This window comes from Emys orbicularis, chromosome 3, assembly GCF_028017835.1.
Source record: "Emys orbicularis isolate rEmyOrb1 chromosome 3, rEmyOrb1.hap1, whole genome shotgun sequence".
NCBI classification, from domain to species: Eukaryota; Metazoa; Chordata; order Testudines; family Emydidae; genus Emys; species Emys orbicularis.
This window is the reverse complement of record NC_088685.1, coordinates 86,160,764-86,184,508: the sequence shown is the minus strand read 5'-3', so window position 1 is coordinate 86,184,508 and position 23,745 is coordinate 86,160,764. Positions and strand designations below refer to the sequence as shown.

The 23,745-nt window shown below is 44.1% G+C and overlaps 1 protein-coding gene across 1 annotated transcript; it reads left to right on the top strand.

Moving 5' to 3' along the window:
* The first annotated feature begins 3,683 nt into the window (after positions 1-3,683).
* CD164 (CD164 molecule) lies at positions 3,684-19,678 on the top strand. The gene is made up of 6 exons (XM_065400940.1): positions 3,684-3,847; positions 10,616-10,693; positions 12,309-12,371; positions 13,970-14,029; positions 15,230-15,310; positions 16,759-19,678. Exons 1-6 carry the CDS (start codon positions 3,775-3,777, stop codon positions 16,923-16,925), a joined length of 522 nt encoding a protein of 173 aa, XP_065257012.1. The 5' UTR covers positions 3,684-3,774; the 3' UTR covers positions 16,926-19,678.
* The last annotated feature ends 4,067 nt before the right edge of the window (positions 19,679-23,745 follow it).

Below are 23,745 nucleotides of genomic sequence, written 5' to 3'. Positions count from 1 at the left end.
CATACGCTGCCAGGCTCTGTCAGGCAATGATACCAGATTACTTGCTACTAGCATGGCGTGGTCAAGTGTCCTACCATGGAGGACGGAATAAGGCTGCACTGCCCAGAAACCTTGTGGCAAGGCTTTTGGAGTACCTCCAGGAGAGCTTCATGGAGATGTCCCTGGAGGATTTCCGCTCCATCCCCAGACATGTTAACAGACTTTTCCAGTAGCTGTACTGGCTGCGAATGCATCCCAAGTGCTCAGGGCAAATTAATCATTAAAAATGCTTGCTTTTAAACCATGTTTTATATTTTAAAAGGTAAACTCACCTGAGGTCCCTTCCATGGGGTCATGGTCTTGGGTGCTGGCTTGGGAGGCTTGGGAGGGTACTTCAGTCAGGGTGAGAAACAGATCCTGGCTGTTGGGGAGAACGGAGAGCTGGGTGCTCTCTGCCAGCTCGTCCTCCTCCTCCTCCTCTTCCCCTTCCACGGAATCATCAGGTGTACCTGATGAGATTATCCCCAGCTCGGAATCCACAGTCAGAGGTGGGGTAGTGGTGGCGGCCCCCCCTAGAAATGCATTTAGCTCAGCGTAGAAGCGGCATGTCCGCGGCTCTGACCCGGAGCGACCGTTTGCCTCCTTTGCTTTTTGATAGGCTTGTCTGAGCTCCTTGACTTTCACGCGGCACTGATCTGTGTCCCTATTGTGGCCTCTCTCCATCATGCCCTTGGAAATTTTTTCATAAGTTTTGGCATTTCGTCTTTTCGAACGCAGTTCTGCTAGCACTGAATCCTCTCCCCATATAGAGATCAAATCCAGTACCTCCTGTACGGTCCATGCTGGTGCTCTTTTTCGATTATCAGCCTGCATGGTTACCTGTGCTGATGAGCTCTCTGTGGTCACCTGTGCTCTCCACGCTGTGCAAACAGGAAATGAAATTCAAATGTTCCCGGGGCTTTTCCTGTCCACCTGGCCAGTGCATGCGAGTTCAGATTGCTGGCCAAAGCGGTCACAATGGTGCACTGTGGGATAGCTCCTGGAGGCCAATAACATCGAATTGCGGCCACACTAACCTTAATTCGGATTAACAATACCGATTTTGACGCTACTCCTCTTGTCGAGGAGGAGTACAGAAATCGAATTAAAGGGCCCTTTAATTCGAATTAACTGGCTTCGTTGTGTGGACGGGTCAAGCGTTAATTCGAATTAAGGCAGCTAAATCCGAATTAAAGTCGTAGTGTAGACCAGGCCAATGTGTCCAGTTCATCTATGATTAGTTAGTGGCCTCTGGATGACTCCTGATAGAAGGCATCTGTCCTCTATAAAGATCCAGTCAACAGTTGAGAAAAGAGAGTAGGAAGGAGGAGCAGGGAGCTTGCAGTAGTTGTATGAGACCTGACAAAGCCCTAGTTGAAAGCTGGCAGAGAGAGAACTGGTGAGAGCTGTGGGAGAAAATGGCCAGGGCAAGGGAACCCTGCTGATTATAAGGTTTGTGCAGAAGTCCTTAAAGTAAAGGAGGATGAACCAGGTTAGTTAAGGAAGGTTCAGCTAAGGAAAGGAGGGTTGATTCTGGAGAGAGGTTCCCCTGAGAAGCTGCTCAGCAGGGTTGCAGATGAAAGGGGGAAGCTGCGTTGAGGGCTAGGAAAGAAGAGTTGCAAGGAACATGGAGAATTGTCAGATGTGTGGAAGCCCTGGCACAGGAATAAAAAAAGTAGGGACTATTAACTGTGAGGTAGATGGCTTAAAGAGTGGGGTTCTGGAACTGGGCCAAGCAACTAGGAAACAGTGTGTCTGTTACCTCTTGGTTGGGTGGCCTACAGATTGTGACTGTGGAGGGGGGATGGAGAACTGCATTTTAACCTGTTTCACTTTTGGGTTTTAAGAACTCTCCCTTTTAAGAATCTGGAGAGGGTTGCACTAAATTACATCTGGACACAGGGCTTGAATTGGATTCTGTGCAGGAGAACATTCCTGGGTGTATTCACATTATCAGCTGAACACTTCTTCCCTTGCACTGCTATTTTTCCTAAAAACTCTGGAGAAAAACATGGAGTCAAAGTGACAAGTAATGGAGTGGTAAGCTTATTTTAAGAGGTTTCCTGTCTCATTTTTCCAAATCTCACGTTGGTGGGGATGCAGTGTGTACATTAGTTTTTTAAATAGTTATTTTACTAAACTGTTGCAGAACAGGTCATATACCTGTTATGCAGTGGTTCCCAAACTGGGGTTCGCAGAACGTTACAGGGGATTCGCCAGAAAAATTTCACTAATAGCGGACAGAGGACCCTGGGCACTGGAGACAGCAGGTGGGACCTGGTTGCAGGGCAGACACCCCGAGCCCCAGGGAGAGCGGGGCCGGGCAGTTGGGGCTGGCAGCCCAAGTCCCAGCGATCAGCGGGGGAGCCGGCAGCCCAAGTCCCAGCGGTCAGCAGGGGAGCCGGCAGCCTGAACCCCAGCACTCCTCATGCAGGGCTGGCAGCCCGAGCCCCAGGGAGAGCGGGGCCAGGCAGTTGGGGCTGGCAGCCTGAGCCCTGCCCCCGTCAGCGGGGGAGCCAGCAGCCCAAACCCCAGCGCTCCCCATGCAGCGCTGGAAGCCTGAGCCCCCGAGAGAGCAGGGCTGGGCAGTTGGGGCTGGCAGCCCGAGCCCTGCCCCCGTCAGCAGGGAAGCTGGCAGCCCGAACCCCAGCACTCGGCGCGGGCCTGGCAGCCCGAGCCCCCGGAAGAGCAGGGCCGGACAGTTGGGGCATCCATCACACTGAGGAAATTTAAACTTAAATCCCTGAAAATATTCATTTTTAGGAGGGGGTTCACGAGATTTCACAGTTTAGTGAAAGGGGTTCGTGGGCTGTTAAAGTTTGGGATATGGATATGAGCCCTGACCTGACTATAGTGTTGCAAGGCACTCCCCTCTGCACCGCGGGAGGATAGGCCTGAGGGGAGTTGGTCTTTGGTATTCTTAAAACGATGAATGATTTCGGTGGAGATGGAGGTGGGAGAACAGACCCTTGAATGATGCAACCTGGGGTGGTTTATTGCGTGCACTCTGGACAGGTGTTCAGCTAGGTAAGTGGAGAGGTGGGGGCGGCGCCAGGGACAAAGACCAACAGCCAAGGCCTCTACGCTCGTTTACACCCTGCAGCTCCCGCTGACGTTAATGGGCTGAACACGGTGTAAGTCTGTGCACAACGTGGCGCTAAATGTTGGGCGCAGATGCGTTGTGCAGAGCCTCAGCTGCCTCCTTTCCCCAGCTCCTCTGGCTCTACGGCCCCGTGCTGGGGGCTCCACGGTGCCAGGCTGGGCCCGGCAGCCAGCGCCTCCACCTTGGCCCCAACTCCCTCACCCAGCTCCGCCCGTGTGCGGCCGCGCCAGGCCCCTCCCTGGCAGCGCAGCGCGCGGGGGTGGGGCGGGCGGGCAGGCCTTGTCCCACTCTGTCACCAGCCCCGGACAGAGGGGCTCGAGCGGCGTGTGACTGCCCGAGAGGGCGGGACGGCCGTCACCAGACGGGGGCACCGAGGCCGGATGCGGTCACGTGCAGAAGGGGCGCGTTCTGCCACCGCCCTGGTGCTCGGCTGGGGACTGTTCCATTGTACCAGAGGGGTGGAGGATGAGGCGCGGCGAATAGACGGACCGAATCCTGAGCAGGGGCGGGGCCAGTCGCTTTCACGTAATAGGTCAGCGCCACGCCCTTCCCACTTGCTCACATGACGTAGCTGGGCTGGGAGCTGTAGAGCGAGCGTCGTTGCGGTTGGTCGCGGAGGAGTCTGAGCCGCCCTGTCAGTCAGACACCGAGCTATGGGCCGGACACCGGGGTTCCTGCTCGCCACGGCCTGCTTGGCCCTGCTGTGGGGGGCGGCGGCGGGGAAAGGTGAGGCGGGAGCGGGGCGGGCCCGCGCGGGCGGCTCCTCTTGGGGCCGGGGGCTGTAAACGGTGGGGGCCGCCCCTCCCCCAAATTCGAGCGCTGTGGCGGGCCCATGCGCCGGCCCTCCGCAGGAGTTCGCTCCTTCCCCGGCCGGGGGTGGGAGGCGCGTCCCGGGCCGGGCGCTGACCGGCCGCGTGCACCCGGAGCGCCCCGCTGTCCCCAGCGCGGGGGGCCCTGTGTGGCCGGCGCGGCTCCAGGGCTGGGGGGCAGGAGGTGTCGTCTCCGTTGCACGCGCACCCAGCTTGTTTCCTCGGGTGTTGGATCCAGTTCCCGAAAGCGCAGCTTGCTGGTGTTAATCGCCGCTTGCAGTATTTGCTTCCCCTGTTGCGGCAGGATGAGGATAAGCAGAGCCACTTAACAGATTTGAGTAACCCAGGGCAGGAAATGCCCAGATCTGCCTCCCGAAGCCGTGATTTATAGTTGGTGTAAAAAAGTGCAAAGATCACTGGGAGCAAACAGCGCAGCAAAATTGAGTAACCAGCCACAGAGCCTGTTCTTGAGTAATCAGAATAAACTGTCCCTTTGGAGTTTTTGATAGCCATGTACTCACATCTACAATAGTTTGTTGCATGCATTTAGACAACTTTATGTTGCTATACAGTGTTTATTTATGTAAGTGTTAATTGGCACTCCCTACATTAAGGAAATGCGCCACTATAATTAAGGCTAAGATTATGTCACGGAACTGACTAGCTGCTGCCTGCAGCGGGGGAACCCACAGCAGCCCAGCCACTGGGTGGTAGGGCACCCTCCCGCAGCTGCCCAGAAGCTGTGGGTGGCAGTCTTCCCCCCCCCCCCCCACACACACACACAACTGGTGGGCTGCCTGAGCTGCCTAGTCACTGCTGCTGGCAGGGGTCCCCCTTGCAGTGGCTCAGCCACTGTGCGTAGCTGGGGCCATCCCGCAGGTGCCAGCGGCAGAGGGACCCCAGAGTTGCTCAATGGCCGCGGGCAGGGAGAGGGGGAGGCGCAGTTCCCCAGCTGGTGGTAGCAGACGGACCCCGGAGCTGCTCAGGGGCAGCGCCCGTGGGCCCCCCCCCCCCGCTCCTCTGCCACTGTTTGCAGAGGGGGCCCACCCTGTAGCTCCCAGCCCTGCATGGCGGTGGGGGGACCCCCCAGCTTCAGCCCTGCAGGGGGGCCCTCCTAGCCACTGGCAATGGCATCCCTACAGCTCCCAGCCTCTGAAGTGGGGGGGCAGGGTGCTGGGCCCTCCTCCCTCACCATTTTGTCAGGGATGTTTTTAGTAAAAATCAGGACGGGCTTCCATGATTTTTTGTTTATTGCCTGTGACCTGTCCCTGACTTTTACTAAAAATATCCCTGACAAAATCGTAGCCTTAACTATAATTACTTGAAGATTGTCCTATCCAATATTTTGTTTAAACATTCATTCTCAGAATGACCTTGTATGAAAGGTAAAATTAGTACTTGTTAGTGGAGGAAGTGACTTGCCAAAGCCTCACATCAATTCAGTGGCATTTAGAAACCAAGGCTCACTATTGCTAATCATATGCTTAATCTACTAGATCACCTCACTTCAGTACTGGTCTTGGTACATCAAATTTAGGGAAATATAAGGCAAAAATTTCTATGGGTGAGAATTTCAGTACTTTACTTAATGTATTCAAAAGATCATTATAAAAATATCATGACTTCTGTTTAGAATAGTGAAATGTAGTAGATCCAAGTACAGCATATGTAATCACATGTAATCACATGGACAAAATTAGAGCTGTTCATACAGTCAAATCTTAAAAGCCATTATAGCTTTGTTTGAAGCAAAAAGAGACTGGACATGTCATTAATATGGTAAAATCATATTGACTGTTCACATAATTGGTATTTTTGTATTACTTCTGCCAGTAATTCTGTGTCCTGATATGATGTGCATCACCCTCTTCAGCATAAGATAAATCCATGTGGGACTGCAAGTGAGGAGTTTTGATAGAGGAGCAGTTTCCTCCTCAAAAACTGAAGAGAATGGCTGAAACCACTGTAGCATTATCTACTCCAGTTGTGTCATGTAAGCAGGTCAGGGTCAGCAGCACCTTATGAACTTGAAGTTTTTGTTAGTTAAGTCTATAGTACTGAGCTGTTCCTCTTGAGAGGAGAAGCTTTTTCTGCAGAAGCATTGAAAGCAAGAGGCTCTGTGGGGCTCATTGCAGCTTTTGACTTCATGCAGCCCCAAACTGAAACCTTTTAGAGTACCCTTGTCAAGCCTGGGATGGCATCTGAAGATGGGACTCCTTGTGACTGAATTATTCCAGTAATTCAGGTTCATGGTCAAAGTTGACTGTTCCATTTTTGAGATGATGCAGTGGTACACTTGCACCGCAGTGGTCAGGCAGACACAACTTTATTATTCTATTAGTTGTATTACTGTGGTGTCTAAGAGCCCTGGTCATGGACTGGGACTCTCTTTGATAAGCGCTGTACAAACAGAACGAAAAGATGGTGCAGTCTAAAGGGGATGCAGTCTGCACCGAGAACCTCAACAAAACTGTTATCAGATGCCTTATTTTGGCAGCAACTTCTGTCCTGCCATCTCCATTGAAGTGCTGTGCCAAGTTGCTTGTGTGGCATTAACGGGAAGTATCTGGAGATGGGTGCTATTCTGATTTTATTCAGGGTATGGTCATTAGCCATATACATCTCTACAGAAGAGGAGAACCTGCAGACTGAACTGATTTTTGGAACCATGCCTCTCTAGGAATTGTGACCATCATTGATGGGTAGCTGGACCAGCGTTCCTATGTGAATAGGATTGGTGTGTCCTCGCACTGTGTTGATGAGCTGGTAAAGATTAAAAGGTGTAAGGAAACACTTTTTCCTGGAAAGTGGAAAAATAGGCAACAATGTCGTAAGACACTTCTCATAATTCTGAGGCAGCCTTATAGAGTCACAGAATATTAGGGTTGGAAGAGACCTCAGGAGGTTATCTAGTCCAACCCCCTGCTCAAAGCAGGACCAACACCAACTAAATCATCCCAGCAAAGGGCTTTGTCTAGCCAGGCCTTAAAAACCTCTAAGGGTGGAGATTCCACCATCCCTCTAGGTAACCCATTCCAGTGCTTTACCACCCTCCTAGTGAAATAGTGTTTCCTAATATCCACCCTAGACCTCCCCCACTGCAACTTGAGACCATTGCTTCTTGTTCTGTCATCTGCCATCCTGAGAACAGCCTAGCTCCATCCTCTTTGGAACCCCCCCTTCAGGTAATTGAAGGCAGCTATCAAATCCCTCCTCACTCTTCTGCAGACTAAATAACCCCAGTTCCCTCAGCCTCTCCTCATAAGTCATGTGCCCCAGCCTCCTAATAATTTTCGTTACCCTCCGCTGGACTCTCTCCAATTTGTTCACATCCCTTCTGTAGTGGGGGGACCAAAACTGGACACAGTATTCCATGTATGACCTCACACCAGTGCCGAATAGAGAGGAATAATCACTTCCCTCGATCTGCTGGCAGTGCTCCTACTAATACAGCCCAATATCCAGTTGGCCTTCTTGGCAGCAAGGGCACACTGCTGATTCATATCCAGCTTCTCATCCACTGTAATCCCCAGGTCCTTTTCTGCAGAACTGCTGCTTAGCCAGGCGGTCCCCAGCCTGTAGTGGTGCATGGGATTCTTCCATCCTAAGTGCAGGACTCTGCACTTGTCTTTGCTGAACTTCATCAGATTTCTTTTGACCCAATCCTCCGATTTGTCTCGGTCACTCTGGACCCTATCCCTACCCTCCAGCATAGTTACCTCTCCCCCCCAGCTTAGTGTCCTCTGCGAACTTGCTGAGGGTGCAGTTCATCCCATTATCCAGATAATTAATAAAGATGCTGAACAAAACCAGCCCCAAGACCAACCCCTGGGGCACTCCGCTTGATACCGGCTGCCAACTAGACATCGAGCCATTGATCACTACCCGCTGAGCCCAACAATCTAGCCAACTTTCTATCCACCTTATAGTCCATTCATCCAATCCATACTACTTTAACTTGCTGGCAGGAATACTGTGGGAGACCGTATCAAAGGCTTTGCTAAAGTCAAGATATATATCCAGAAGAAAGAGCTGAATTCAAGGCCCTAGAATCCTGAGCTTCATTGCTGCAGTCTTCATGTGGCTGAAGGGTTTACCAGTCTATACTTTCACCTCAGAATATGGATTACCAGGTCTACATTGCCAAATATCAGTGTAGATGGCTTAGTATGACCAAGTCTCTTCACAAGGAAATGTGAAAGGTCACTCAGGCCAGGTGAATGCCTTGACTTCAAGTAACAAATTACCTTTAATTTGTATGGTGGCAAGAGCTGCTGTTTCAGGAGTGATGTCTGCAGGTACCTTGGGGCTGTAAGACAAAGCTCAGCTCCAAGCTTTCTTGCTCTAGAACAGGATCTAGTACATTTGAAGTCTGGCAGAGGATTTATCTGAGCCAGCAGGTGTCTGCTCAGATTCAATTTCAGAGGCTGGATGATTTGATCTCAATAGTATCTGTAGGCATACTTTCATGTGGAAACCATTGCTGACTGAGATCTTGATAGTCATGGGCAACATAGGACACGTGTGCATATCCAAGTAACAGGACATTTCTGGTCTGGTTCCAGTCTAAGGATAATCACTAATTGCAACTGGACTTCCGATTCAGTAGTAAAAGATGTGTTCACTCCCAGGTGGAGAAGCTAATAGTTTCTCCAAGAAAAACGGTACGTCACTTTTAGACTCAAGGCTGGCATTTTGCATGCACTAGACACCTTAAGAAATCTTAGTATTCCAAAAAATAAGCAGGGTTGAGTTAGACAAGCTGACTCTAGTTACAAAAACAGAAGTACCAGGTCACACCTGTTGAGAAACCCAGTGAGAGTGGGTAGACTCTGTCCTATAAGCCATTCCTGGTTTTCAGTTACCTAGTATCTTCCCTCCCAGCTATCTCAAACTACTAGTAACAGATCCCATATGAGTGAAGATATATGCTCAGCAGAAAGGGAAGATCAGTCTTGGTATTCAGGATTTCCAATTCTGCAGTGTAGTAACGTTGGCATTTGAACCCTGAGGGAAGTTTCCATCTCTTACCCATCCACAGCTGTCAAGTCTAGTTGCAATTATTCCTATTAATGCTTAGACTGTTGTTTTCTATAGCAGGGATTGGCAACCTTTGGCACGTGGGTTCGGACGATCACGGTTCCCACTGGCTGCGGTTCGCCATCCCAGGCCAATGGGGGCTGCGGGAAGCTGCACGGGCTGAGGGATGTGCTGGCCACAGCTTCCCACAGCCCCCATTGGCCTGGAACGGCGAACCGCGGCCAATGGGAACTGCGATCGGCCGAACCTGCAGATGCGACAGGTAAACAAACTGCCCCGGCCTGCCAGGGTGCTTACCCTGGTGGGCTGCGTGTCAAAGGTTGCCGATCCCTGTTCTATAGCATTGTAAAGTACTTGTCCACTCCAGGAGCCAGGATAGAGTTCTAGAGTATGGAAAAGTCAAATTTTAACACTCTTGTTTTATCAGCTAAAATATGTGCTTAAATAGATAGCATCCATTGTGCAGCAGCATGCACACAAGACTTTTGGTCCTGCTAGCATAGTCTCTTTGGAGAGCCAATTGTGAGACTTAGGTTTAATATGTCCAAATCTCTTTGTAGAGAACCAGCATCAGTCCCACCAGAACTAGTTGCCAGTGTGGTAAAACAGGAAAACTGTCTTCATTCTGGTCTGTTCCACACTCTTTTGGTACAATTGTAACAAATGAGGGCTTATACCAGCTAGGCCAGCATTAACTAATTCCATTGTGTTGCTTTCTCCCATAAGTCTTTAACTGACTCTATTTTCTGTTGTCTCTTCCCTTTTATAGTAAAGGCTTTTACCCACTGAGGTTTCAAAATACTCCTGTGAAGTCTTGTTTGCAGACTTAGGATATGTCTACACATCAAAGAAAAACCCTTGGCTGACCCATACCGGCTGACTTGGGCTCATGAGGCTCAGGCTGCGGGGCTGTTTCTCTGCTGTGTAGACTTCTGGGCTCGGCTGGAGTCTGAGCTCTGGGACCCTCCCTCCTTGCAGGATCCTAGAGTCCTGAGCCCCCAGACATCTACATGGCAGTGAAACAGCCCCGCAGCCCAGCCCTGTGAATCCAAATCTACTGCCATGGCCCTACTGTGGATTTTTCTTTGCTGTATAGGCATACCCTTAGTTTTTTTCACTCTTGTAAATTTTCTGTTCTCTATTTAGATTCCCATGAGCTTTATTAAATATATTTGGGGACCACTACATAAGGTATAATTGACATTTCTGGGGCACGGCATTGGAATAGCAATAGTGTTGTTGGGCAGGAGTAAAGTGCATTTGAATCTACTTGAGCCTAATGCATGTGTAGTTGGAGTCACTAACTATACTTGAGAGGAAAAAAGATAATCCTATGGGTTAACCACCAGATCTGTCGACACCCAGTCTTGGTTCTGTCCCGTGGATTTGTGTGAATTTAAGCATGTCGCTTCTCTGTGCTACAGCTTCTTATCCGAAAATAAAGATGTTTAGTTGGGGAGTTGACTCAGTTCATATGTAAACACTTTTGAGGATGTTATGGAGGTCCTCAATTCATAGGTGCTAATAAGTAAAACTGAGATCTGTGATTTTAAAAATGCTAGAAAACTAATCCCATTATCTTTGGGAGAGTTGCTCTTCTGATAACTATCAACTGGCCCATAATTAAATGTTTTCCCTTTTTCAGACAGCTGTGCAGATCTTAAAACCTGCAATGACTGTGTTAATAGCACTATCCCAGGATGCAGGTGGATTCAGTGCAAAGGTAAACATCTGGAAAAACTAATATTTAATAAGTAGATACGTCTTTGGGTCTGATTTCACAAACATTTACAAGGGGTGATGAATGATAACTCTTTTGGTGTATAACATAGTGAAAAGCAACACTATCTTAAAATTGTTCTAAACTGTTAAGATCCCAAAACAGTAATGGACACAAACTACAAACACTTTGACGTGAAAGTTAAACTAATCTTAAATTCTTATCCAGAGGCAGCGGAATATTATGCCCAAAATACAAATAAAAGCAGAATTTTTAAAGGCCCGCTAACCAAACATACTACCTGAAGCACCATGGAAAATCTTGACTACTAGCAATAGACTTCTCAAAAGACAGTAAACTAGTTACTTGGCCTTGCTGGTAAGGAGGTTGTGGATGGACCTTGACGTGTTAAAATTGACAAGCGTTCCAACATTGCAGTCCCTTTTGAGATTATCCCACAGAACTCTTAAATCCTGTCCTGATATCAAGTGCCCCAAGAGAAGACAGGGCAGTAGACAATCAGTTATGTAAGGTGGCCTATTGATTTATATTTTAGTTGTGCCCAGAAGGCATAATCAGAATTAGGGTCCCATTGTGCTGGGCACTGAACAAAACATTGTGTTAAGACAGTCCCTCCCCGATGAGTTTAGATTCTAAACATGAGGGACAGAAGTGGATGAAACAATTGGAACAAGGAGAGGAAATGAGGGTAGTGGTGATGGGACAATACATGGTTATTTAGACTACCCATGTAAAGTCTCATGGAGGATTTCTCTCCATAGTTAATGGAAAGCAAGTTTCAAACATTACCAGCCCAGTTTTGGTGTTCCTCTCAAAAGGTTCTTTCCACTACAAATTCAGTATATGTAGTCTCAAGAATTCTCTGACAAAATTCGAGGCATTGTGGACAACCTGTTTGAGAGGACTAAGGACAAATAAGTGTGCTAAATGTCTTGAAACTTCTTAACAGGCTACATTAACACTAAATTGCTGTGTAAATATGGATTGTCAATTTGATCAAAACAGATAAATATGAATTCCTCTTAAATTGGAGGTTAAATTCTGCTTTAGATATATTGCACAACTTCCATTTATTCTTAGTGGAAGTCATGGTACAGTATCACAGAACTGGGCCCGGAGTATTTCTGCCCTAGTTTTTCAAACATAGTAACAGTAAACTAAATAGTGCTTTTAATGTTTTATTTAAACTTGTCTGACTCTGTTTATATCCACATACCCGCTTATGTACCATTTTGAAAAAGGTATCTGTAACTAGAATATATTGCAAGAGGTATTACACAGATTGCGTACAGTGCTTATGTGAGTGAATGTTACTGTTTTGTTCACTCTTGCTTTACAAAAACATACTTCATGTCATTAATGATGGCACTCATTCAAGTGTATTAAATCTTGTCCATTGAAATAGTTTTAATTCTACTAGCCAAGAGACTGACATCCCCAGGGAATCCCCCGTAGAACATAAAATTTCTTAATGAGATAACATAATTTATAATTGATAAAAAGCATAATCGTTTTTGAGAAATTGTAATATAAAAATACCTTTTCCTACGGCTCCTTGATATTACTTTTTTTTTTTTTTTTTTTTTTTTTTGGACAGGATCAAACTTTTCTTGTGAAAATGCAACAGGACTTAACTGTACTGCCATTTCACAGTGTTTTTGTAAGTATCTGGATATTGTTTAGGTTGACTCTTAATGCAGTCTTTTCCAAGTTGTGTTATCTATTTGAGACAGTCCTCCTATTCTTTACAACTTCCAGCACAATAGTTATCAGCCTCCACTAACATACCTTGTATCAATTGTATAAGCAAATCTCTATAGTATGTAAGCTTAAAGAGAACATCATCCCCTTCGCTCTGATGCTAGGCAGAGGCATGGGCAGGCAGCTCTGTGGGCTGCCTACGCCCAGAGTGCTGGCTTCACAGCTCCCATGGCCAGGAACCACAGCCAATGGGAGCTGCGGGGAGGTGCCTGCAGGCAGAGGTAGTGTGCAGAGCTGCCTGACCTTGCCTCCGTCTAGCAGCTGAGTGAGAGGGATGTCGCTGCTTCTGTGGAGACCCTCAGGTAAGCACTGCCCAGAGCCCACCTCACCCTGTCCTGTGCCCCTGCCCCACACCCAAACTATGCTGGGGGTGGGGGGAGAGGATAGGCACAGAGCCAGGTAGGGAGCCCACACACACACACGTTTTATTCACTGGTATTTTTAGTAAAAGTTATGGACAGGTCACGGGCCATGAATTGTTGTTTACAGCCCGTGACCTGTCTGACTTAATTGCATTTGCCCTGGAGTCACTAAGGCAAATAAGGAACCCCAGAATGCCACTTTTTACTAAATCACTTCCTAGTAGAACAGCACTTTATTGTCATGTTAAACTGTTGGTTGTGTCAGAACGAGTAGCAGAACTCCAATCTATTCCTATTAGGTTTGCAGTGAGACTATTATTTCTCCCATTATACCAAGTATTACTTGACTCCTGCATATCCAAGAACTGTTAGATTGTATCCTGGGAATTGGTGGAGCCCCCTTTAGAAAGAAATCTTAATGAATCTGCTGCCCCAAATAACGTGCATTGTAATCAGTACTTAGAACATGTGTATATACAGCAAACTGCTTTTATTAACCAGTTTCTTTTTTAAAAGTTCTAACAGCTTCTTAGACTATATGCTCAGGTTTTACTTTCTGGTACTCAGTGGAAGGAGAGCTTTATCTAAACTCAACCTTTTGGACCACTGAAGATGTCCCAGCTTTCAGTATACATTTTAATCACCCAGCAAGCTAGAGCAAATGCATACCTACCTGTGGAATCTAGCTCCAAATTGAACTTGAACTGTTATAGGAAGACTTTCTAAGACACAAAGGGGAACTGGATGCCTAAATCTCTCACATATCCTGCCCAGTTTCCAGATCCAAAGCATGGGTGTGCATCCACCAGTTAGCCACAGCAACTCTTCAGGATCTGCGGTAGCCAGTTGGAACGTTCCAGGGCACTTGGGCTGAGAGTCCAGGCTTGGCCTCTGTTACAGCCTGTTTCTGGCTTGAATTACCCCGTAGGCGTGTCAGTTTTGTTTGCTTGAGGTATTTTGATCCCACAGTTTAGTGTTACTGTAGTGCAGTGAACTCTCTTCCAATGTTTTTGCTACTTCACATTAGCCTTCATAACAGTCCATTAAGCATTTTACTATCCTTAAATGGGAGTCTGTTTTATGTTTATTACAATCTTGTAAGTTAACTTTATTTTTTTTACACACTATTCTACAGATTCATCTACTGCTGCTACCACAGCTGCTAATGCTACCACAGCTGCTAATGCTACCACAGGTAAAAAAATATATATATTTGCTGTAATGAACTGATAACTGGGCTAAGTAAGATAACTTTGTAAAACAAGGGTTCTACCAAAGTTTGCTTAAACTAATTGGGAATAAGTAGTTCATAAAATTTAACATCTCAGTTACAGTAGGTACAGTGCACAACTTTCTTGTCCTACAAAGAAATTGCCAGTGATTGAAGGCATGGGAATATGAAGGGAAGTCGACTGGTTCTTCTTCTACATCATTTTTGTTGTGACTTACCTTTTTTCCACTCAGGAAATGTGGTCAATATAACCGCTGCTTCGTAAGATTAGTGCTCATAAAACTCAGGTTCTACTGTGTAAGTGAAACAGATTTCTAGCTGAGGGAGTTGTCTCAAATATTTTTGATGTTTCAAATATCAGTTATGTTAGTGCTCTATACAAAATAAAGAACTATACTGTCTAATAAACTAAATCATTTATAATAGCTTGAGAACCTTAAGTATTCAGGTAACTATACCGCACCAAGACTTACATTTTATTGATATATATACACACACCGCACCAAGACTTGTGTGTGAGATATATATATATATATATATATATAAAAAACAGCTCACAAAAATTTGTCTATAAAAATTTACTTAACTGCACAGCATTATAAGTACAGTGAAACCCCGCTATAACACGATGTTTGGGGTCCAAAAAATTCCATCACGATAAATGCGGGGTCGTGGTATAGCAGGGTTTCAAGCCGGTCAGTTTAAGTCAGTGGTCCCCAACGCGGTGCATTGATGTGCGCCCCCTAGTGCCCAGCAGGGGAGAGGAGCCGCGGCCTCGCGCCTGCCAGGGACAGAGAGCACCGGCGCCCGCAGCCTCGGAGTTCTCTGTCCCCGGCAGGCGCGGGGCTGCAGCTTCTCTCCCCTGCTGGGCACTAGGCGGGGGCACATCAATTTCCCGGCGGGTGCCATGGTGTTGGGGACCACTGGTATTAAGCCTTAAAGGGGAGCCAACTTATGATCGCGTTATATTCAATTTTGCATTATGGCGGGGTGTGTTATTGCGAGGTTTGACTGTACCTCTATTCTATGTGTACATAGTCTGCATTTTTAAGGGTGGTTGTTCTTGCTTGAGTGAGATAAAAACTGAAGCAATTACAAAAATAGAGCTTACAAAAGTGATACCTCTGTACATTCTGAATTTGGAAGTTTCTCTCTACAAAACAGCTAACATCACCAATACAACTTCACCTGCTGCTTCATCTACTGCTTCAAGTACTCCAGTTCTCTCAACAATCAGTACACCAGGTAACTTTTTTTATTATTATTATTATTATCCGTTTAAGTATTTTTAAAAAAAAAAGTCTTTATTCGGAAAAGCTTATTTGGAAATAATGTTATTTAGTAGGTGACAGGAAGTAGTGAAGAATAGTAACAGTGGGTATGCCAGAAAGTCATGACCTTGTATGCCACAATTACCTTTATCAAGATGGAATATCTGAGATGTTGCCTTGACAGTAACAAACACTGCTCAGTGAAATTTCAAAGTAAGTGAATTGGCCAAATTAAGCAGTTTGACTGGCTTCATTTCAGTCATGTTAAGTATAAGCTGCAGAAGAGGAACTTGTGAAGTCTGGTGACTGAGTTTAATATTTTAACTTGCACTCCTGACATAACCCTGGGTTAAGGTAAAATACTCTAACGCTGTGTTTTTCAGTCTTTTTAATATCTGGGACTGGCTTGCTCCTTCCTAAACTGTTGGGGAGATCTCAGGGACTGGTGCTGATCCATGGACCAGTTGTAGAGAAACACTGCACTAACACATGTTGGGCAACAACAATAGGGTCCAACTTAAAATGCTAGATCTTGAAATTAAACTAACAAATTATACCACCCAATGAAATATATTCAAAAGGGGAGGTAGTTTTTAAAAGCCTATTCTTTTGGTGATGGCTACAGTATTGGGGCCCTATGCGTTGTGATGAGAGAGATCTAAATCTTTTAGTTACACATTGCTAGAAGATTTTATTTAACAGATGGGAGACTATTCAAGTACAGATTTTTATTGAGTTCTTTAATAAGGTCATTCACTAAATATGAGCAAAAAAAATAGATTAGGGCAGGTAGCAGAAGAGAGGGTCTCACCTCATTAGGAAAATTATTTTTGGCCCTCTGTGGGAGTCCTGAGGTATCAATGATGGGCATCATTCTTATAGTAAAACAAAAGTGTGGGTAATGGTATTTTGAACAGATTTAGTTTAACTGGGATTCTTCTGTGAAATGGGGATGAAACCAGTTCTTACATGCAGTTCAAAGTAGCTTTTAGTTACTTATGGTCTGACGTACTCTAGTGTACAGTAAATGTTTCAATGAAAGGTACAATCTTCATACACCAGTGGCTTTCAACCATTTTTCATTTATGGACCCTGAAAAAATTTCAAATGGCAGTGCAGACCCCTTTGGAAATCTTAGGTATAGGCTGCGGATCACAGGTTGAAAATCATTGCTATGAATGTTGCTTTGACAGATCCTCAAACCTGGGAGTACAAAGAAGGAAGTGAAGAATTGTGTTGGCAAATGTCGTGCTTGGGGGTTGTGAAGCATACACACTGCTTTCTTAATTGGTGTTTAATCTCAAACCTCTTACTGAACAGATTCATAGTACAAGAAGGAAAACACCAAATTCTGTACTAATATTTACGGTAAATGTGACATCCACTTGTTAAACTATAATCTATTAATTTGTTGTTTAACAGGTACAACACATGCTACTGAGAGTCCCCCTAAACCAGCTCCTCACAAGTCTACATTTGATGCTGCCAGTTTCATTGGTGGGATTGTCCTTGTACTGGGTCTGCAGGCTGTAATCTTCTTCCTGTATAAATTCTGCAAGTCCAAAGATCGAAACTATCATACTCTCTAGAACCTGTCATTTTACAATGGACTAGTAGCCCAACACCTGTAGTTCACTGAACCAAAATATATTCTCTGTCCCGTATGGAACACCACAGTTCAGAATATCCTTTAAATCTCCAAAAGAAGACTTTTTGAAAGGATGATATTTTTGTAACACTATACTTGGTAAGAGGTGGTATGAATCACCTCTGGCTCAACAGAGGTACTCAATATGCTGCATGAGTCCTTGTGATTATCTTATTTTTCTTTAGTGGCTGCAGCTGTGGGACTTTAAAAAAAAACAAAAAACTTGACATGCCAAATGTAGACTTACAATGATTCTTGTATTCAGTGGTAACACTGTCTTGAGTAGACAATCTCACGATGATGATTGTGGAGGCTGATTTAATCAACCATAAGTGCAGTATCCCTATAATTTTATCAATGACTGACTTCTGGGAGTGAAATATCATTTGTGCTAGCTTGTGGCTCTCGTAGTGTACTGCGAGGAAGGTTAACAAAGGATTGTAGAAATGGAAACTGTCTTCATAAAATATCCTTTTTGGATGAAAATAATGCCAAACCCATATTTTTCTACATGAGAATTAAAGATGCCAACCAGGAATTGTATTGCACATTTTAATTTCTTAAATTTGGCCTTTTCAGTTGTTAAACTGGAAGGGTGGTGAGAATATTTCCCCTCCATGTAAGAGGAAATAAAGTCCAGTGCCTTAAAGAATAAAAGATAGGTTGCAAATTCAAATGTTTGTGCCATTTTCATTTGTATCAAAGTTAAAGGCTGATGCAGTACTAGCCTAATAGAGTAAAGCAGAGTACACCTTTCCGATCTCAACATTCACTACAACAAAAACATGGCTAACATTTTATTTTCTGACCTTTTGAGAGGTTGACTTCTTTTGTGAATGAGGGACTGGGATATTGGACTAATTTTGAAGGTGAACTAGATTTTCACTAGTCTCAATTTCTGGCCTGTAACAAGGCAAGCATAGGAAGGCCATAGCATAACTTCACATTCCTGACTTCAAAAGGGCACCAACTTAAATCACATTTGTCTGAAAAAATGTTATCTATTATTGTTAGAGGCATTCAAGATTACTATAACAGAGAAACAGTTTGCTTTGTGCATAGTAAGTTTCACTGTCCTCCACTGCCTATGAACACTTTCTCCTCCTCTTTGTGTGGGCCTCTGATGCAGCACTATGGGAGTGAAACAATTCTAAGATAACATTGGAAATGGACTGGGCAGGCATAGCACTTGAAGCTACTTTTAACTATTGACTAGATTTCAAATGGATGGTGTTCCTTATCCCCATTTTGCAGAAATTCTATAGTCTTATGCAGCTACTGACTTGCATGATTTAAATGTTTACCTTAAACTGGGTGTTTAAACATTGACCGCATGATCACTAATTAAGTTATAAAACCAATACATTGCCATAACTTAATAAGTAAATGAAAAAGCATTTTAGTTGCAGTGCGTTTTATTTCCTCATGCTCTTCTACCTTGGAAAGCATTCACTTTGTTACGCTGCATAGAAAACTAAACTTGCTATATAAAATAATTGTTACCAGACCGTGCTGTACCTTCAGAGAATTGCAATTTAATGTACTTGTGACAAAAGCAGTCAGCTCAGGTTTATTAAACAGACTGACCACCCAACTTCCAGCAAGCACCATTTGTCTGGATTGGATGGTGTATCCTTGGCCTTATATTGTAAAATCATTTAGTCTGTCATTCCCAGCTCCTTAAATTGTTTCATAACTTAATTTGGGCAAAGGAACATGCTCTATGCACTTATTTCTATAATGTGACAAGACCGACCTCCCACTTTACAAACAGTAGATATTCCCAGTTGTATTTCATAAAACAATTTTGTTTAGTAGTGTTCCTAATTCTCTAAAAGCTGCCTCTAACATTTTGGTCTTAGAAACTTGCAGCAAAAGGCTACGGGACAATTTAAGAAAAACAATGCCACAGTTAAACCTGGAGTTGATTAATTTAATTACTGTGTAAAATTTGGCTAAAATGCTTTAGTCTCTCAGTGATCTTGATTTATGTTAGAAAATGTGCTCATTAAGCAAAAACTTAATCATTTTTCAAGTGCCTTAATTGTTTTTAAAATCTGGCCTCAAATTTGTTGGAAAAACCAGGCTGGGCGGTAACTTGCCTTAGTTACTAGATTAATCCCTCAGTGTCAGCAATTGATACTTTCCAAGACTTTCCAGGATCTTGGTGCCATTGATGTCGATCTTCAGGAAGCTCTAATTTTGTAATGCAGTTATTGCAGAAGTATAGGTTTAGTCTTGTTCTAGGAAGGTGTAAGTTTTGTGCAGCCGCCTATATGCTTGCCTTGCTAGACAAACTAACTTCCCCAAGTTGCTGATAAAATCATAGCTCAGGCTTAGTTTCTGTCTGACAACTCATTCTAGGTTGCCAGACGTGTGCTTGGGCTGCCTTGCTATGGTTTTTGTTTTGTTTTTTGTTAAAATTGAGACAGTTTCCTTGCAGAATTACAGTGCCAGTTAGTCTATGCTGGCTACTAGCAGGTGACTAATAGAACTTTCAGGTCCTCTTAGTCGTGTGTTTTGAAGTGGAAGGTAGCTTTCTTAAATTGTCTCCATGGAGTAGTTTTATTTGCTATTAGGCTGTCCCTTTAAATCAGATCTTAAGCACTGAACTGTAGTGACCTTTTTTCAAGCTGTTTATCATCTGACTTGTTCTTGAAACCACCTTGTGCAAATATATATTTATCAAACCTGGTATCTTATGAATGTTCCTTGCAGACATTGCTGTGTTGTTTGTATTTTGTCTTCAGTGGAAGAAATGCAAAACAAATCTCATCAGAAAACCAAATTTGACAAATAAAATCACATTTACTGAATAAAGTAAACCACATTTACTGGTTGTATTTAGTTTGTAAATACTCTCTCTACTTTTAGCAACAAGGGAAGATATATATATATTTTTAAGTATACAGTCCTCGCAGCCTTTGCATTCAAAATAGCCACTGTGGCTGCAGAAGTTCCAAACAAAAAATGCTGTGGAGAAATGAGTATTGACTTAAACATTAACGTGAAAGGATGATGGCACAACTAGAATGAGGTCAAATGAGTGGAAGCATGAAATTGAAGCAGTGTACAAGATGGGTATGAATATTTGTGCCCCCTTCTCCACTCTCACAGCACTTTTAGAGAATTACTAAAGATAATTAAAATGATTCTTACATGGCTGCCTTCCCCGCTAGTTTCACTCTTATCCCCATTTAGTTAGTAACTTATGAAATAGGGCATTGGTGGCTCCACTATTCAGACCCTGTACAGATGAGCAGCAGAGTTGTTTAAAAGCCATAGAATGAGAGGTTTAACAAGTGTTTTCAGCCTTCTGGGTGAATCCTAGTGAAACTGCTCCTGCAGAGTAATAGTCCTTGACACTCATCTTAAACCCCCCAATACTGTAGTATCTGAGCCCCTTACAATTAATGTAGTTTCCTCTTCTCCCCCCCCCCGGAAGAAGATTAGTACTAAAGTTCCCCAGCTGTAAAACAAGGATAAGAAGCTGTGGTTAAAGTGCCCAAGGTCACCCAGGGAGAATGTGACAGACAAGGATTTGGCGAGGGCTCAAGCCACTGGACCACCCTTAATGCTAGTGTGAGGGAAGGGTACCTGATGCTGGATTCTAATCTGCACTGGCAGAGTTTATCATCTCACATGGCTGAAGAGATGTTGCAGTTACTCTTCTTTTAGTGACTATTCCTATGCTAGGACAAAAACTATTGAATCCTACTGTAGTCAAGGCAAATTGTAATTCTAAAATGTTAGCGACTTGAGGCTTTGTCCTAATATCATTGGCTGCTGACAAATTATGGTACTGCTAAGCATATTCCATCCTAGCCTCTGTTTGCCTGGGACTCCCAGTATTAAAATTGTTATTTTAAATGATAAATTTATCTGATACCAGAGTTAACATAGGTCAAACAATGGGAAAGAGCTTGCACTAGGCAGTATGGCTGCCTTGTTATAAAATTCCCTAACAAACATTTAACTCCACTCAGGTTAGCTGTTACCATTCACAAGAGATCATGGAGGCAGTATAGATAGTTCTCTGAAAACATGTGCTTAATGGAGAAATCATTAGGAAAAGGATAGGTAAGACAGAAAATATCATAATGCCACACAAAGTGTGCAGTTCAGGTCCACGCCTCTCAAAAAAGATCCATTAGAATTGGAAAAGGTTCACAGAAGGGCAACAAAAATGATAGGTATGGAATAGCTTTTATATGGGGAAAGATTAAAAAGACTGGGACTGTTCATCTTAGAAAAGAGATGACTAAGGGAGGCTATGATAGAGATTTATCAAATCATGAATGGTGTGGAGAAAAAGTTACTTGTCCTTTTACATAACACAAGAACCAGGGTCAACCAATGACATTAATAGGCAACAGGTTTAAAATAAATACAAGTACTTTTTCACCCAACCTGTGGAACTCATTGCCAGGGGATATTGTGAAGGCCACACATATAACTGGGTTCAAGAAAGAAAGGTCCACCAATGGCTATTAGCCAAGACTTTCAGGGATGCAACACCATGCTTTAGGTGTCCTTAAACTTCAGCCAATCAGAAGGTGGGACTGGACAATGGGATGGATCACTTGATAAATTGCCCCGTTCTATTCATTCCTTCTGAAGCATCTGGCACAAGATACTGGGCTAGAGGGACAGTTGTTGTGACCTACCATGGCCTTTCTTATGTTCAGGTTTCACTTTTGCTCTTTACAATAGCAAGTGTGTCTATGGTATCTAAAGCATTTTGGCACCTAAAATCTATGAAACTAAGGTCTACATCTTCAGAGGTATTTAAGGCCAGAAGAGACCATTATTTCATCTAGTCTGATGTGTGTTATTTTACAGAAAGGTTAATGCTGTGAAAGAAAAAGCCAGTTAGAGTTGCCATCCCTTGTCTTTGAAAAAGTGTCATTGCTGGGGCTCTGCCTTGGTACCTAAAAAAACACACCAACTGAGAACCTGTAGTAGTACAACAGAGTCTTGTCATTAACTCTCATAGCAGCCTTACGTCAAGCTGGGACTGGCCTGAGCTGTGGCAGGGAAGCACCACGATTCAGCTGTTCTCAGATCACAGGTGAGATAATGACAGAAAAAGAGGATGTAAGAATCAGAAGCAAGAGCTAGGCAGGGGAAGTAGGAGAGGAAGGAGAAGAGAATATACACATGACAGCTGTAAAACTAGGCACATCCATTTTACTTACTTTATGTTAAAGGCACCAGGTGGAAACAAATGGACATTAATCTAAATATATGCAGATTACTGTGGTCCATTGGCAATATGGTCAGGCTTTAGTTCCAATGGCTGTGCATCTCTTAAGGCACAGACAAATCAGTGGATGGGCAAAAACAGCCCATGTCCACTCTCGCACATTAGAATATTAATTGGTTAAAGTACACAGGTAGACAGATATATGGCAGTGCCTGACTGAACAAGCAGTGTACAGTCCTGGAGCCTTAGAACTACACTATTTCTTTGGGATCAATTCCACTAAATAACACAGCTCTTGTAAATGACACGTGTAGCCCATAGGCTTGCTTTTACTCTATTCACTGCCCTGCTTTTATTATTAGCTGTAATGCAAGAAACCCACTGTATCCACACTTGCCAACTTTCACGTGGTAAATAAGCACCCCAACTTTCACAATAAGCCAAAAATCAAGCTAATCCCATTTCAAAACAAGGCCAATTCCTAAGAACCCCAACACACTATGTGACTAGATCCCCCCGGCATGCAGTCTGGGACTGTGGTGGGCCCACTGTGCACCCCTGACTCTTCTCCCCCCTGCCCCTGCTTGCCAGGAGCTGATCAAAAAAAAGAAGAAACAAGCTACGAGCCAAAAACTAGCCAACAAGCAACTTGTAAGCCAATTAAGGAAAAAAACACGCCCAATTTCTGCATTTTTTCCCCACTGGTTTGGCATGTCTGTATCTTGTAAGACATTAGCTGAAGCATAAGTGTGGTTAAGTAGGCTGTAACCCTTGACATAGATCAACAGTTACTTTTAGATACTAATGAGAGCTTGCTTAATGGTAGGAATTAGAATGTTCTACCACAAGGAACATGGAAGTAATAACTGCAAATATGCTTAAGCAAGGGGTGACATATGATCATGAGCTGAAATGGTAGTTACATGTATCAGTATACTAATCTATAGAAGGAGGACACCTCAACATTGGTAGGAGGAGGAAATATATATAAGGAAAAAGTGAAAACCCCCTACTGAATATGTTTTAAATATAGTGGCATCAGTGTAACATATTATAAAGCTTGCATTCCAGCCTGTGGGGTAGGAGAGAGAGATGTAGCCCTTGGAAGGGGCTAGAACGATGGCTACTCATGATGAGGAGGAAGGTGATGGCTAACATTTCAGGTCGTCCTGCAAGGGATGGTGTGAGTATATGGATGTGCAGATGTACATTCTGTAGTGTCACTCTCTATCTTACTGAGTTAGTGTGTGTGTGACTTTGCTAAATGTATTAATAAACTATTTGGAAATATAGAAGAGTTCCTATAGTGAGAGCCATTGGGGTTCCCAACTATATAGTAATTTTAATAATACTGGGCCTGATCTTGGGACAAGAACCTGTCAACCCTCAAAGTGATACCTGGGAATTTTTAAGTAATCAATATAATTAATACCCACACTATAGATCAGGCTAACACACTCATCAGTAGGACAGGTGGAGTTTTAAGGCTTCAGGACTACACTGAACAGAGCTTTTCTCATCACCATATTTTAGATAATAGGGAGTCCCAGAACAT